The sequence below is a fragment of the Lissotriton helveticus genome, chromosome 1_1, assembly GCF_964261635.1.
Source record: "Lissotriton helveticus chromosome 1_1, aLisHel1.1, whole genome shotgun sequence".
In the NCBI taxonomy this organism is placed as follows: domain Eukaryota; kingdom Metazoa; phylum Chordata; class Amphibia; order Caudata; family Salamandridae; genus Lissotriton; species Lissotriton helveticus.
In genome coordinates this window covers 327495712-327511281 of record NC_136057.1, presented here as the reverse complement: position 1 = coordinate 327511281, position 15570 = coordinate 327495712, and the positions used below count along the sequence as shown (strand labels likewise).

At 41.3% G+C, this 15570-nt stretch overlaps 1 protein-coding gene and 1 long non-coding RNA gene across 3 annotated transcripts in view; one reads left to right on the top strand and one right to left on the bottom strand.

Moving 5' to 3' along the window:
- LOC144803926 (estradiol 17 beta-dehydrogenase 5-like) overlaps positions 1 to 15570 on the bottom strand; it is a 621787-nt gene that overhangs the window by 116577 nt on the left and 489640 nt on the right. The window contains exon 6 of the mRNA XM_078671888.1: positions 2057 to 2179. Coding sequence (XP_078528014.1) covers positions 2057 to 2179 — 123 coding nt within the window. The remainder of the gene's footprint in view (positions 1 to 2056; positions 2180 to 15570) is intronic.
- The window catches only part of LOC144804246 (uncharacterized), a 467319-nt gene that overhangs the window by 293692 nt on the left and 158057 nt on the right, over positions 1 to 15570 (top strand). The gene's annotated exons all lie outside the window — the stretch shown is intronic.

The window sequence follows — 15570 nt, the reverse complement described above, 5'->3', positions numbered from 1 at the left end:
CGACCATACTGGGTGGGCTTTCACCTTCGGCATGAGTGGTCATGCTGTGCTATCTTTTCCTGGTCGCTATTCACCTTCACGGTGTGTTTGGCGTTGGCGCGTCGCGTCATTTTGGCGCTCCTGATTCCTGGCACGTTCGGGCGCAGTGCTGCGCGGTCTTGTCGTGCGAGTGTGGAATTCTTGCACTCCCGTCGCGTTCCTGCGCTGTCTCCTGGCGTCTTCTTTGCGCTTTCTGGAGAGTATCTGCGCTTCCCTGCGCTGTCTACTGGCGTCTTCTTTGCGCTTTCTGGAGAGTTTCTGTCGCGTCCTTGCGCTGTCTCCTGGCGTCTTCCTTGCGCTATCTGGAGAGTTCCGGTCGCTTCTGGCGTCGCAGTGCTGACCTTCGTTCCTCGCTCTCTTCTTTGAGCACTTTGGGTACTCCTGGTGCTTTCTTGCGCTTGACTACTGTCCCTGTCTTTTCACTTGCGCAGCTCCTGATCGTGTCACACTCTAGATCCTCCTTGTGACTGGGAGACGTCCCTGTCTCGTTCTGGCACACCTGCGCGCTGTCACTTGTTTCCCGCTGCGTGATCAGTTGCAACCTTCCTTGTACTTTGTGGTGCGTTCCGTGTCTCCTTGACCTTCCTTCAGGGTTGGCTAGCTGACAACACTGTTCCTTTCTTCTGTGCTTCTGGCACAGCCTCCTGTCGCGTTCCTGGTCGCTGCAGGCTTTCTTGTTTGTAGTCCGTTCTGTTGGGTCGACCAATGCTTGTTCCTATTTCTCTGGAACCTTCCTTTGCCTGCAATTGCTCCCTCCGGCCACTAGATGTCAGTGCTGCCTCTTCCTGTCCTGCTTTTGCTACTCTCGGCCGGTTCTGCCTTTCCTATCCCCAGAAGTCTCTCCCCTATTGCCGGTTCAGGAACACCTTTACAGGCCTGTCGCTCACAACTTCACCAGGACCCCTCCTGTCTGTGGAATAATCCTCCTTGGGGTGGTGAGTGTCTGTGTACTTTGGCTGCTCCTAGACCACTCCGCCTGTCATGGTGAGTTTGATCTCTAATCTCCATTGTCTTTGGGCGGTCTAATATGCTGGGCAGGGAGGAGGGCTGATTCCATTCTATGTTGACTGCGCACTAACCCACTACTATCCTTAGCGGCGCTGGCCACGCACAGTCACTTTTATGCACGTGGTAGGACCTTTTCACCTTAAATGAGTGAGTCTGCGCTTCAATGCCTCTAGCTTGTACCCTGCTAGTAAGTTAGAAGCTGTTTTCCTCTGCTGTTTGGCTGTCAATGGTGCACCCTCACCTTTCTGTATTTTGTCCTCATGAGCAGTTTGGTTTTATATGTGCTGACCTAGCTTGGTTATGCAGCATAGTCTCCTGTCCAGCCGTGAACATTCTTCCAGATGAAGGATATGAGGGCACCAGAAAGAGACTCACAGGATCATCTAGACTTTCAGGTGCTGGTCACCAAGCCACTGGAGTGAATGAGGACCTATCTCTGGTGGCCCAACGCCAGCCAGGCTACAATATTTAGAGTTCTTTATAACTGGTTAGAGTTTCTTAGAGATTTGTTCCTGAAAAGCATAAAAGAGAGAATTTAAGCATGAGTGAATCTATTCCAAAGGGATTTGGATTTTCCAAAGTGAATATGGTCCGAAGGTTTGTGAACACATTCTACTTTTTCCTCAACCCTTTCCCAGGGAATGGTCAAATATTTACACCTGTTTAAGCCTGTTAGAAGCAGGGGTAAATCAATTGTTACAATGGGAAAGGAGCTAGGAACACTCCTGAAATATTTTCCTTTGAGAATAGAAAGAAGAAAATGCAATTACATTTATGGAAAGGTATTTTCACATGCCCAATAGTAAAACATGTACAATTACAGATGGGAGAAACCCCTCACATGAACGCAATGTTTTCCATGAGAATTCCTGGAAAGTTGCTACTGTTGCAGGTTTCTTGAACTACTCTTTGAAGTGCTGTTTAATTCTTTAGGAATCTGAAACAGCAATGTGACTACACAAACCTTATGATTGGAACCCCTTGTGTTTTTTTGCGAAGGTCATCAGACCTGATTGCAGATAGGTTTATATTTGAGCCCTGGTTTGCTCAGGATCCGTTCCAGCTGCTTACGGTTGAAGTTGGACACACCAAGGGACTTCACAAGCCCTGCATCTTTGCACTCCTCCATGGCCTATGTAGGAAACAGCACAAAGTTAATGTATTATTCATTTATAAATTCATAAAACTAACTTATACTTTTAATATCTGAATCTACTTCAGTTGCAAAAATGTTCTGTGGACATACTAAGCCCGGTCCTAAATGGTTTGACTCTGTGGTGAGTATTGCGAGAATAGATTCTTGCCTTCAATTTCACACTCTACAACCACTGTTGGACCATGAGCTTTTCTGAAAACACGTATGAATTTACTCTTACAATTTGGAGGAATGTGCTACTCTTAGCTATTCACCAATTCTCTGTGTAAATTTACTCCACAGTGTAGACTTACAAGCCTTCACCTCCTGAAACCAAGGGGTGGGTCAAAATTTAAGAGTGTAAAGTTGCTACATGGAACTTTTCACAAGTAAGAGGAGATCTTTGCCACCTTGGTGGAGGTCTCTACTGCCTTGGTAAAGTGCTTCTATGGGAAACAATAGGGTAAATGATTAAAGTATATTGATTAAAAAAAAAGATATTTAATTTTATTGTACAATGTAAATGTGAAATAAATTAAAATACATATTTTTACCCTACAACTAATAAAATAACATTTTAGACCACATTACTAACTCAAAATAAATGCTTACTAAATAACTAAATCATTTAAATATATTAATTTACTTTACAGATGTTATTTTTTCAAACTGTATTTCATTGGGTTTTTAGTTGCAAACATTTTACAGCAATTGTCTAACCCCCTCAAACCTCCCTCTCCCCTCCACCCACATTAAAGCTCCGAATAAGCATGAGATTCATTAAATATTCAATAATAAATGCACACGTCCCAAACAACACACATTATAGTTTGCACAATCCAGATGTTCAGCAATGAGTCAATTTTAATGATTCCAAAGACTGGGGGGGATCTTAAAAGCAGGCTACCGCCCGATAAGTATTCTACCAATGGGCACCAGGTTGATTCATATTTGTTGTCCATGTCATTCAAGTCTCAATATAGGTTTTCCACTGCCAACATTGTCAACAATTTTGTGTCCCAATCCTGAAATGAGGGGATATCATCACTATCTTTCCAGCTTTCAGGAACATGCAAAACTTTAGCAAAATTTTTTTTTTTTACTGCACTTTTGGTATTATTTCTAAGAGGCTTGTGGTCAAAACAGGTGTGAAGCAGTATACTTCTGTAAAGTAGAGTTTAAATTCCTTACAGCTTTCCCAAAGAAACTAATTATTGAAAAAAAAACATATGAAAAATGAGCAGGAAAAACCAGACACTTGTGACAGCGTTTTCTTCTGTAACTTCTTCTCACAATTGCTGATTTACAAAAGCAATACACCGGTATGTGTGCTAGACTCTTCTGATCTCTAAGATATATAGGGTTAGGAGGTACCCCAAGGCACACAGATACCCAGACCCAACAACTGAGTAAACAGCAATTCATATTGTAAAATATAGTCAAAAATGGGTATGAAGGAAACCTATGCATTTCTGGAATGCACACCAGATTGTGAGTTATGGAGCAGTGGGTATTTGTACATCTCTGGATTTGTAGGTACTCATATTAGCATGTGATTCAGAGGACACTTTGCAAAATGTCTTTTTTATTACATGCTGGCTTACGTTTGGAAGGCACATATGCAAAGAAATCCAATTGGTAATAACAAATGTCCTACTATTGCATGTCTGGCAATACAAATAGTACCTAACTTGTGCAGCTGGGCCTAGCACCGGTGACACAATAACCCCAGAACATGACCTGGAGGCATTATATTTTACAGAGCAGAATTCTTGTTATTTTCACAATGTTGGTAGCTGTGATGTTTGGACCCTAGCTCAGCTGCCACCCAGAAAAACCTACCATACCCAGATATTTCTGAAAACTAAACACACGGGGTGTCCAGGATGGTGTAAATTGTATTGATCCCACTCACTTTCCTACAATGTACGGAAAAACTTGAACATTTGAGTAAATGGTTAAGATCACTCATTTATTTACATTTTGTGATTGACATTTCTGGAATCAGTTGCAATCCACAAATTGCCAACTACCCAGGGTTCCCACATGTCTCCACATAAAAATAGAACACAGTTTTTATGGTGGGCTGGTGCTGCAATAGGAAAGGGCAGAAAATGCAACATGGACACATCCACTTTTTTCACTGGAAACTACCCTGTTTTAGCCGTTTGCGTAACTGTGGATTGTGGGCCATTTCTCTAAAAAGTGAGGGGTTGGTATTGTATCTTTGAAGTTAAACCACCACTTACACAGATTGGTTTTGGCATCTGCATAAGGGGTAGCTTCTAAGAGCAAATTCTAATCACTGTTTCAGAATATTGACATAAAAACTAGGTTGGAATCTATCACATTGTGCAGCCAAGTTATGGAACCAATTGCCTTCTGCTATGAGACTTCAACCTAACCGGCAACTTTTTAGGAAAATGTTGAAATCTTGGCTGTTTCCCCCAATTAAATCAAATGATCGGTTCTACTGCCCAGTCTCCTTTCGAACACTCCTAGCGCCAAGACAACATACCGTCGCCATTCAAGGGCCCTTCATATTCATATGCCACAGTACGGAATAACCAATATAACCACCTCTCATCCAATCATCAACCAATTTACAAATACACCACAAGCAAAATTGAAAACATATATAGCAAGACCTGTTTTTGGTTGGTGCCTGAAAAATTAAAATAAACGTTGACTACGTTTTTACAACCTGTCAAGAATCTACAGCCGTCAATGTTCTAAGCATTACCGAATGTGTACCAAGTGAACCTATACTAACGTCACCAATGAAAGCCACATGACGTCACTTTTATGTGCCTTTAGCACATTCACTGTGCTTAATACATCTCCTTCCAGTTTGTGGATGTGAGTTGGGTGCCCAAGGATGCCTCAAGACCTAGATTCCTCAAACTGAGTAAAAGGTAAACATGCTCGGAATACAGTCCTAAGTTCCTTTAAGAGCACGTTTAAAACTACTTAGGATTTTTTAGTTTTTGGCACACAAGGTACTCAATGACAACATGATGTATGTCTCGTCCACCATTATGTGTAGTGCTGTGATTGTAATGCACTTGTCATACGCCAAAGTAAACATCTACCGCGTTCTGACAGGGGATGATCACGGCAAGTAGGCCACAACTATGACCCATATGTGAGGTGCTGAGTACTGTCCACCACCCCAATGGTATTAACTCCATCACCCAAACTCTAAATCAGGTCCATAGTTTTTCTTCCTTCCATAATGAAATGGAAATAAAGCATCTCAATTACACTATGTTGGTGACTTCATAAGTGGCCCTATTCCATAGTTTCTATTTTGATAGGATCACCTTAAATATCAGATGGCACTACGTCACTGGGATACAACATTTCCAGTTCTGGCCTTTGCTTTTACAAATCAGTTGTTTTATTCAGATTTTTTAAATTGAACTGATACAGGTTTAATAATTCCAGAAAGAACTAATTTGCTGCAGAAAAAGAGGTGGTCTGATATACATCGCTTCTGTCAAGACAGCCAAGGCCAAAAGACCAACCAAAAAAGCGAGCTGGTTCACCAAGGAACTGCAGTCTACCAAGTGCAACTGCTGGCAACTAGAAAGGAAGGGCGCATCAGCAAAAAGACGGAAGACCGCACCGTCTTCAGGGCAGCTCTCAACCAGTACCACCAGCCAGCTGCAATCCCGTAGCCACCGACAATGACATTAAACCCTCTCGGGAACTGTTCAACTACGTTGCTGTCTTCTTCCATGATAAGATTTCGTCCATCTATGAATGCTTCGAATGACAACCCTCCACTGCCAACAGCATCAACCAAGTCACACCCACAAACACAAACTCCGAATACCTGATCACCCACTAGGACCTCCTCACCACACAAGACACTATCTCCATCATAAAATCAGTGCACTCAGGAGCACCCATGGCTCCCTGTCCCCATCATATCTTCAACCTTGGAAGCAAAATAATCAGCGACGTACTCAGAAAAGTAGTGATAACCTCCATCACTTCAGCCTCCTTCCCTGAGGAATGGAAATGTCAAATGTTGGAGATTTTCAAAGCGCTCTGTTAGCATTCGGTGTCCTGGGGCTAGCTTACTGATCGGTACAGGAGGCAGGTAGTTGCTTAAAAGCCATCTTTTCAACTCCCATCTAAAATTGAGAAGGGAAATAGCAGATCGAATGGATTACGGTAGCTTATCCCAGATTGGTGTTGTTCCAAGATAAAAACTTCTTCCTCCACAGTTCATTCTATTCAATTTTGGTACCATCTTAGTCCCAGAATTGGACGAAACACACTGAAGCGAGAACCATTCGGAAAAAAAACATCCACCAATCTAGCTGAACCAAAGAACTACTGACTCATCTCTCTACTCTCCTATCCAGCAAAGGTCCTTGAGAAAGAGATCAACTAGCAACTGATCGGAGCCACCGAAGACATCAGAGCAATGCTGGACAGTGGAGAAACGGCAGCCCTCATTCCCCTGGACCTGTCACGCATATTTGACACTGTCACCCATCACATCCTGATGAACAGACTCCAGCACATCGGGATCCAAGGAGACGCCCTCAAATGGATCACCTCAAACCTCACGGTAGAATCCTTTCACCATTCACCTCGGAGCCCAAGAATATCATCTGCGGAGTCCCCCAAGGATCGTCCCTCATTCCCACCGTCTTCAACACCTACACAACCCCCAAGGGTGACACTGTCAGATCACACAAAGTCAACATCATCTCCTTCACTGATGACACCTCACTTATTACTCACTGTCCGAAGACCCCTCCACCACCAAAGCCAAATTCAACAGATGCATAATGAACGTCGCGGACTGGATAAAGGACAACTGTCTGAAACTCAACACGGACAAGACGGAAGTCCTCATCTTTGGGAATGATACCTCACCATGGAATGGCACATGGTGGCCCGCTGAACTCGGCTCTCTCCCCAACCCAACAGACCACGCCCGCAACCTTGGCATCATCCTGTTAGAAAGCTATCTATGAAGAAACAAGTCAATGCGGTCTAGTCTGCCTGCTTCCACACACTTCCCAAGCTCCACAACATCTTCAGATGGCTTCCAGTTAACACTAGAAGGACAGTCACGCAGGATCTCATCACCAGCAGATCGGACACACTCACTGCTCACTACTAGAAGAGACTCCAGACACTTTAACAATAATATGACCTGGCAACTGAGAAAATTCACGAATTGCAATATGCAACGGATGGTATACCCAATAATGTCCCCTTGCACCCTAAATTATGTAGGGATGACAACCCAGAAAATAAGAACATGGATCTGCAAACATCGCAGTAAGTTGAGTTGTGGATGAACAGCCACAAAAATGTTCACCCACTATATAGAGATGTGGCACACACCGCAGGATTACATAGATGACCCAGTGAACTCTAAATACAAGTTGCTGGAAAGAGAACAACACAGTTTTTAAACTTATGACACACATAGAAAGTCTGAACAACAACTTTTAATAGGGGCAATTTATCAGATGACCCTAGCTGCTTGACGCACATACATATGACCCTAGTCGCCTGCATAAGTCTACTCATGAGTTTATATGCAATACTCCTCCCTGTAAGCATGTTCTAACCCAGCATGCCATAAAATACCTGTCGCTCATCAAACTCCCCCTTCCATTGAACAACACTTAAAAATTGAGAATTAGGGCTGACAATGCCAAGTCATTTAAATAACCTATGAACATTACGGTAAACAGACATAATATCGACTACAAAATATCGAATGGACATAATATCAAGTTTAAAATATAGACTGGACAAAATATCGACTGGACAGAATATAGACATCAAAAATATCGTTTTTAAGGTAAGTAATGTAATATCGAATGTTAAAAATATAGAAAGTTAAAATATCGAAGTATATAATATAGGTTATTAAAATAATTGAAATTTTAATAGTATCTAATTGTTATAGTTTTGTTTATGTTATTATATGTGTGAAAATTGTGTATTTATGTTATAATTAATTTTAAATAATGAAATTAGTTTTTTTAATTTTTGCGTAATTTAATTCTGTAGCGGGTTGTGGGTTTATAGGGGAATAGGGTGGGAAGTAATTTAATTATAATTAATTAAATATGTAAATTTATTTATTGGTATTTTTTTAGAATTAATTGTTAATTCATTTTTTATGGGTCATTAATTAAATTTTAATTGGCAATTAATTTTATTTAATTGATTAATTGCTAATTATGTTAATTTTACTAATTTATTTTCTGTAGCGGGTTGTGGGTTTATAGGGGAATAGGGTGGGAAGTAATTTATTTATAATTAATTAAATAATTCAATGTATTTAATTGTATTTATTTTGAATTAATTGTTAATTAATTAATTGTTAATTTGTAATTATTTTGGATTAATAGGTAACTAATAGTAATAATTAATTTTTATTTGTAATTTTAATTGATTAATTGTTATATTATATTAAATTGGTAATTACTTTAAATTAATTTTTTATAGATATTAATTTATATTTTTTTATATATTATATGAAGTATTTACTTTCCCTACTGTTGCACTCTCTGGAGTGGGAATAGTAATTTTTACCCCTAAGCTATCCAACGCTTTCCCTATTGTTTCACTCTTTGGAGTGGGAATAGTAATTTTAACCCCTTCGCTATCCAATGCTTTCCCTACTGTTGCACTCTTTGGAGTGGGAATAGTAATTTTTACCCCTACGCTATCCAACGCTTTCCCTATTGTTGCACTCTTTGGAGTGGGAATAGTAATTTTAACCCCTTCGCTATCCAATGCTTTCCCTACTGTTGCACTCTTTGGAGGGGGAATAGTAATTTTTACCCCTGCGCTATCCAATGCTTTCCCTACTGTTGCACCCACTGGAGTGGGAATAGTAATTTTTACCTCAACGCTATCCAACGCTTTCCCTACTGTTGCACTCACTGGAGTGGGAATAGTATTTTTTACCCCTATGCTATCCAACGCTTTCCCTACTGTTGCACCCACTGGAGTGGGAATAGTAATTTTTACCTCAACGCTATCCAACGCTTTCCCTACTGTTGCACTCACTGGAGTGGGAATAGTATTTTTTACCCCTATGCTATCCAACGCTTTCCCTACTGTTGCACCCACTGGAGTGGGAATAGTAATTTTTACCTCTACGCTATCCAACGCTTTCCCTACTGTTGCACTCACTGGAGTAGGAATAGTAATTTTTACCCCTGCGCTATCCAACGCTTTCCCTACTGTTGCACCCACTGGAGTGGGAATAGTAATTGTTACCTCTACGCTATCCAACGCTTTCCCTACTGTTGCACTCTTTGGAGTGGGAATAGTAATTTTTACCCCTACGCTATCCAATGCTTTCCCTACTGTTGCACTATTTGGAGTGGGAATAGTAATTTTAACCCCTACGCTATCCAACGCTTTCCCTACTGTTGCACTCTTTGGAGTGGGAATAGTAATTTTTACCCCTATGCTATCCAACGCTTTCCCTACTGTTGCACTCACTGGAGTGGGAATAGTAATTTTTACCCCTACGCTATCCAACGCTTTCCCTACTGTTGCACCCACTGGAGTGGGAATAGTAATTTTTACCTCTACGCTATCCAACGCTTTCCCTACTGTTGCACCCACTGGAGTGGGAATAGTAATTTTTACCTCTACGCTATCCAATGCTTTGCCTACTGTTGCACTCTTTGGAGTGGGAATAGTAGTTTTAACCCCTACGCTATCCAATGCTTTCCCTACTGTTGCACTCTTTTGTAGTGTGTTTATCTAGGTACCTATATTGATACTCCTATTTCTGACCCTTGTCCGGTTATTAATTCACTAGTATCCATACAACGGCACAGAAACCCGTTTTCAGATTAGGTCATAGCGCATGCTGTCACATTAAGCAAGCACTATTCCTCCAGCCCCCTAGAACGCACACCGAGTTCTCAAAACAAACCAAACCATCAGCAGACCTGGGAAATCCCCCGCAGCTATTGTTTTGATTTCGCTCGAGAACTCCTAAAAGGAATGTAAGAACGACCAGTCCTTATGACATTCTTACTGACGTCTTATGTCCATCCTTACGTCAAACTCGGCACCTTTCAGGTATAAATATACTGACGCTGCCCTAAGCAAAGACACGGTGGTGATGAGCTTGGAGCAGCGCTACTACCGGAGAGCCCAGCTGATGCAGGAAGCTCACGGACGCTGCCCCTCCCTTTTGACACGCTGAGAGAGACGCTGCCTTTTCTCCTGCCAAGAAATCCAGCCTCCGGCGTTTCCGGCTTACCTTCGCGGGTAACTGGGATATCGAGTCCTGAGAGAGAGATACCAGCCCTCCTGCCTTCTAAATCCCAGGTACTGAGCTGACTAACCCCTTACAGAGAATTCTTGAGTCAGATTCTTGGCAAAACAAACTTAACTTAAACTGCTACTTACTTACTCCCTCCCATGTATTAGGCTTAGGTCAGGTACACCGGGGTAGGCGTAGTTAGAAGCACCAGTTGAGTACGATTAGTCAATGTATATATGTATGTATATCTTTTATCCATTTTAAAGTATCATATGGCTAAGAAACCATATCAATGCTTTTACAGTATTATTTTATAATCCTGCTTTTACTGTATGCACTTTACTTAACCTTAAGTATTGCTACTGTAGCGATTCATTTCTCTTGTATGAGAAAAAGAGACTGATCAATAAATAACATCTTTTATTGAACAGGCCTATCTCTTCTTTCTCTACGAACTGGTGGAACTAAGTATGCACATATTGACTGAGTAAAATAGCTGTCTTTTGTTTTCACACGACTCTGGAGATATACTCTTGATTAGGGAGAGCAAAGTTGTCATGTTCTATGGTTGTCAGAAACTAAATCCCTTCTTGTCTATCCAGGGAGGTTAAACTCCTCCTCGCCTATTCGAGAAAGTTTCTAGTGAACTCTGAGCTAGCTGGCACACAAAACGTAAGTCTAATATCGTCAGTAGAAGACCTAGTTAACCTCTGTCCTATGTCTATACTATTGAAGATATTATTCCAATGCGCAGAGCCTATTGGGAATATAGGAACTACACTACATGGCGCCCAACGGTTTGGTAAGGCGATAAAACTAACGCAAGGCATTAGAGTAACTCAGTCGTGCTTTTCCACACAGACCCTTTCTCCCATAAAACTCCAAAGACGTCTGGAGTGGGTCAAAGGTTAAAATCCGCCAAACTTAGTAGGAGGAGACTCCTATGTATAGTTTTTTGGTTTATTCAACCTTGAAGGATACACTGTTCCAAAACATTGTGCATCTAATCTTTTGTTTCCGTGGAAACCTGATCTGCAACAAAAAACCTTCCTGTCAGTAAAATGTCAGACGGTGAAGGAGATAGGGAGACAGCTAGATTAGCAGCTTAACTCCTAGCGGATGACACAAGTCTCCTACAGCAAGACCCGGAGGCAATACTCATCCCGGTCAGCATAAGAAAAACTATAACTTTAAAACTTATAGAAAATGGACTTACATCAAGAGGTGGTACAGTCATATTTGTAATTGAGGCACATGAATATCGGCAGACAGAGGTATTCTATTCATGGATAAACTTTCCAGCAGCAAACGCTGTAACAAAGGAGTTCCACTATTACAAAATAGAGGAACCACCGGATGAGTACACTCCTTTCGAGGAGGTGGAAATACCACTCAAATACCAAGAGCACCTGCTCTGGTTTAAAGGCGCCCTAAAACATAATGATCACATCACCAGGCTCGGTCCACTAGGTAGACCAGGAGCAACGTGGCCGGTTCTAGCCAGCTACACACCACATCCAGATATTGAAAAAATATCAATACCAGAACTTTTAGCACAGTTAAAACAACTGATTAAAATACACAGACAATTAGTGCAATATGTAATGCGGACTTCAACAGTCCAAACAGCTATTAAAATTCCATAGCTGACCCCTCATCAGGGGAACACAAATAAAATCACACCACAGAACATACAGTCCTGTCTAGGTAAAGTACCCATTAAAAGGGAACAAATTCCATTCTGGTTAGCACAGAAAATCAGTCAAATAGAGGCAGTATTTCCGGATACTACCCCTACTGAGAAACACAGAATTCTGACTATCTGTCTTCCAATGGGGATCGCTCCACATGTGGAGGACTGTGACACTTGGGGTACAGTCTTTGCTTCCATTTACACAAAAACACATGGTGTTCCGTCCATGGCGGTAATACCAGAGGTGCTAAAACAGATTCAAAATGAATACGGTCCAGAACCTGCTTTAACTCTGGGTATGAAATTACTGAAAGACTTCAAGCAGGTCTCGGCAATATTACTAGCCAACATAAAGGGGGAAGCAGCAACTGTGGCGATCCGCCAAAGATTGAAAGAAACAGATATAGCAGAACAACCTTTTGAACTTGCCAGAATCATAGAAAAATCCTATGAAGAACTAGGAAGAGATAGTTTGGGTGGGAAACCAGTGAAACCCCAACTAACTGAAAATCCTGAAAAGGTATTTATTAAAAATAATCTAAACACTCCAAAAAAGAACTGGGATGGAAATAAACAATCCACTCCCAAAGAGAAGAAATTCCAGTCCAGAGGAAGGTCTTCTCGGCGGAGAGAAAGATCTCCAGACCAAGGACACAAGTCTCCCCAGAGGGAGCCCTCTGAGAAAAAATACAACCTTAGAAATAGGGACAATTTGAAGAAACCTGATAGATATCAAGATATTGATACACGTCCATCTCGATCTTTTCAGACTTCCTCACAGAAATCGGAAAGAAGAGGACGGTCAGAACACAGGGAAGAGCACGTCAAGTCCAAAGACAAGGAACCTGCTCATCAAAATAAAAAGTTACAATTTCCAAAGAAGAAGGTAGCCAGTATTAAAGTAATCAAACATGCCGAGGATCCTGAGGACACAGCTGAAAAACGGAGAGTGGGCTCAGACAATGCTAGACAGCGCAGCAGAAGTGAACATAGCTCGCAAGATCCTGATGAATCATCTGGAGACAGTGGACACGAATGAATACATTCAGGTGGAAACTGCAGATACCAGAGTTAGCAAACCTCATAAAATATATGAAATAACTTTACGTATAGAGGGAGATAAGACTAGGAAAATAAGGGGTCTATTTTGGGATAATCTCTCCAAAGGTTATGACATCCTTCTAGCTGAAAAATACTGGCCACCAGAGTTTGTCAGGGAATGCCCTCATGGCAAAGAAATGATTATGCCTGCCTTCTCAAATCACATTCCAATACATAAAAAATATACACTTGCAAGAAAGTGGGCAGTAGCCCAAGCTCCTGCATTATATAAAAACCACGTAGGATGGGATGAGGACTCACCTCCTCACAAAATCCAGTTAAAATCTCAACCAACTGCACAAAGGCAGTACCCAATTAAGCAAGAAGCTAAAAAACAGGTCAGGGAGATCTTAGATCAACTTGAATACCAGGGGGTGATTGAAACATGCACCTCACAAATGAACAATCCTTTGTTTCCTGTCTCCAAACCAGATGATTCATATCGTCTAGTTTTGGACTACAGACACCTTAACTCATGTTGCAAAACTTTTGCAGTACAAAACTCACACAGTGCAGCACTAATGAATAGCATAGTGCGCAAAAAATACAAAACAACATTAGACATCTCTAATGGATTCTTTTGTCAAAATATAGCACCTGAAAAGCAGATATTTGACCGCTTTCTCAATAAATGGCTCACAGAAAATTTCTGTCGTTTGCCCCAGGGGTTCAAGAACAGCCCAGGATTATTCTCAGCGAGAGTAACAGAGTTACTACAAATGTATGATGACGAGGCATTATCTTATGTCGATGACATCTATCTAACAGATGATGACTTGGATACTCACTTGAAAAGAGTGAACACCATAATACTTGGGTTCGCAGCAGAGGGTTACGAAGTCAACTTCAAGAAGTCAAGAATTGCCCATCTGACTGTCCTATTTTTAGGATATGAATTATCAAGTGAAGGCAAAAGCCTGGCAGACAATTTCCTGGAAAAATGTGCTGTAATCCAAGCACCAAGAACGCTGAAAAACTTACAATCAATACTAGGTTTCCTGAATTTCAGAAGAACTTACATTATAAATTACGCGGAGAGGGTTAAACCTCTCTATGACTTAATAAAACCAGATTTTAAAAGAATCAATTGGACTCAAGAACACACAGAAATTTTGAGATCTTTACAAACAGACATGTTAGTTAAAACAAAACTGCAAACGCGCGACAACACACGCAACCTTGTGATTCGGGTCATCCCAGGAAGATGCGGATTCACATACCTAACTTCTAACGAGGGAGAAACGGTACCAATAGCTTATAAATCTCATTTGTACACAGAAGCTGAAAAAACATTCAGCATTAAGGAAAACATTGTTCATGCGGTTCAAACAGCTGTAGCAAGAGAAAGATACCAAGCTGACGGCAGACGGATTACAGTCAGAACAGCAGAATCAGCCTTCGAGGCATTAACAAGCCCATGTAATCTACCTACTATGGCACTAAATCCAAAATGGATACAATGGGAAGATTCTCTTGCTCCAGACAGAGTAAAATACTATTTTGACCCGGAAATGAAAAAATTAAAAAATTTAGAATATGAAAGAGAATATCCTCTGCCTAGCGACATTCTGCCCATACAACTTTACGCCTGCGTAATATACACAAACAGTTATGCAGAACCCTCCGTTTGGGGAAAACAAGCCTACAACGCCACATGCGAGATTGCAAAAGACGTGTGGCAAGGGAGTAAATTGAGACCACTGTTTACAAAAACACACCCAGTGGAAAATAATTCAGAACAACAGACTGAAATAATAGCGTTAAAAATGGCGCTAGATAATGCCGATCGCGAATTCCCGACACTAATAGTGTGCGATTCGTATTACTGCGTCAAATCATACAACAAAGACTTGCAGAAATGGGTTCAAAATGGTTACAAAGATGACACAGATGCCACAATAAAGCAAAAATCGCTTTGGGAACAAGTAGTTCTTTTACAGAAAGAACTACCAAAGACTCACGTGATACATTCATTGAGTCATCAGCGTGATGGCGTTCACGCTGCAGGGAATTTATTGGCTAAGACAGCCACAGCGGAAGCAACTAAATCGGCTCCCGTAGCTACAAAAAAGCATTCAGGAAAATACATTGACGGGGAAACAATACTGGCGGTAAAAACGTCATCAAAAGGCGACTGCTCAGCGCTACCCATCAACTATCCACTCAATTATACATACATAATCGATGCGAACTCCGTTCCTTTTGCTCAAATCCCTGGAGTGGGGGATAGAGTAATTCCAAACACGAACAGGAGAGGCTTGTTAATAGCAGACGCACATATGGGTGAGGGTCTTAGACACCTCAAACTAAAAGATT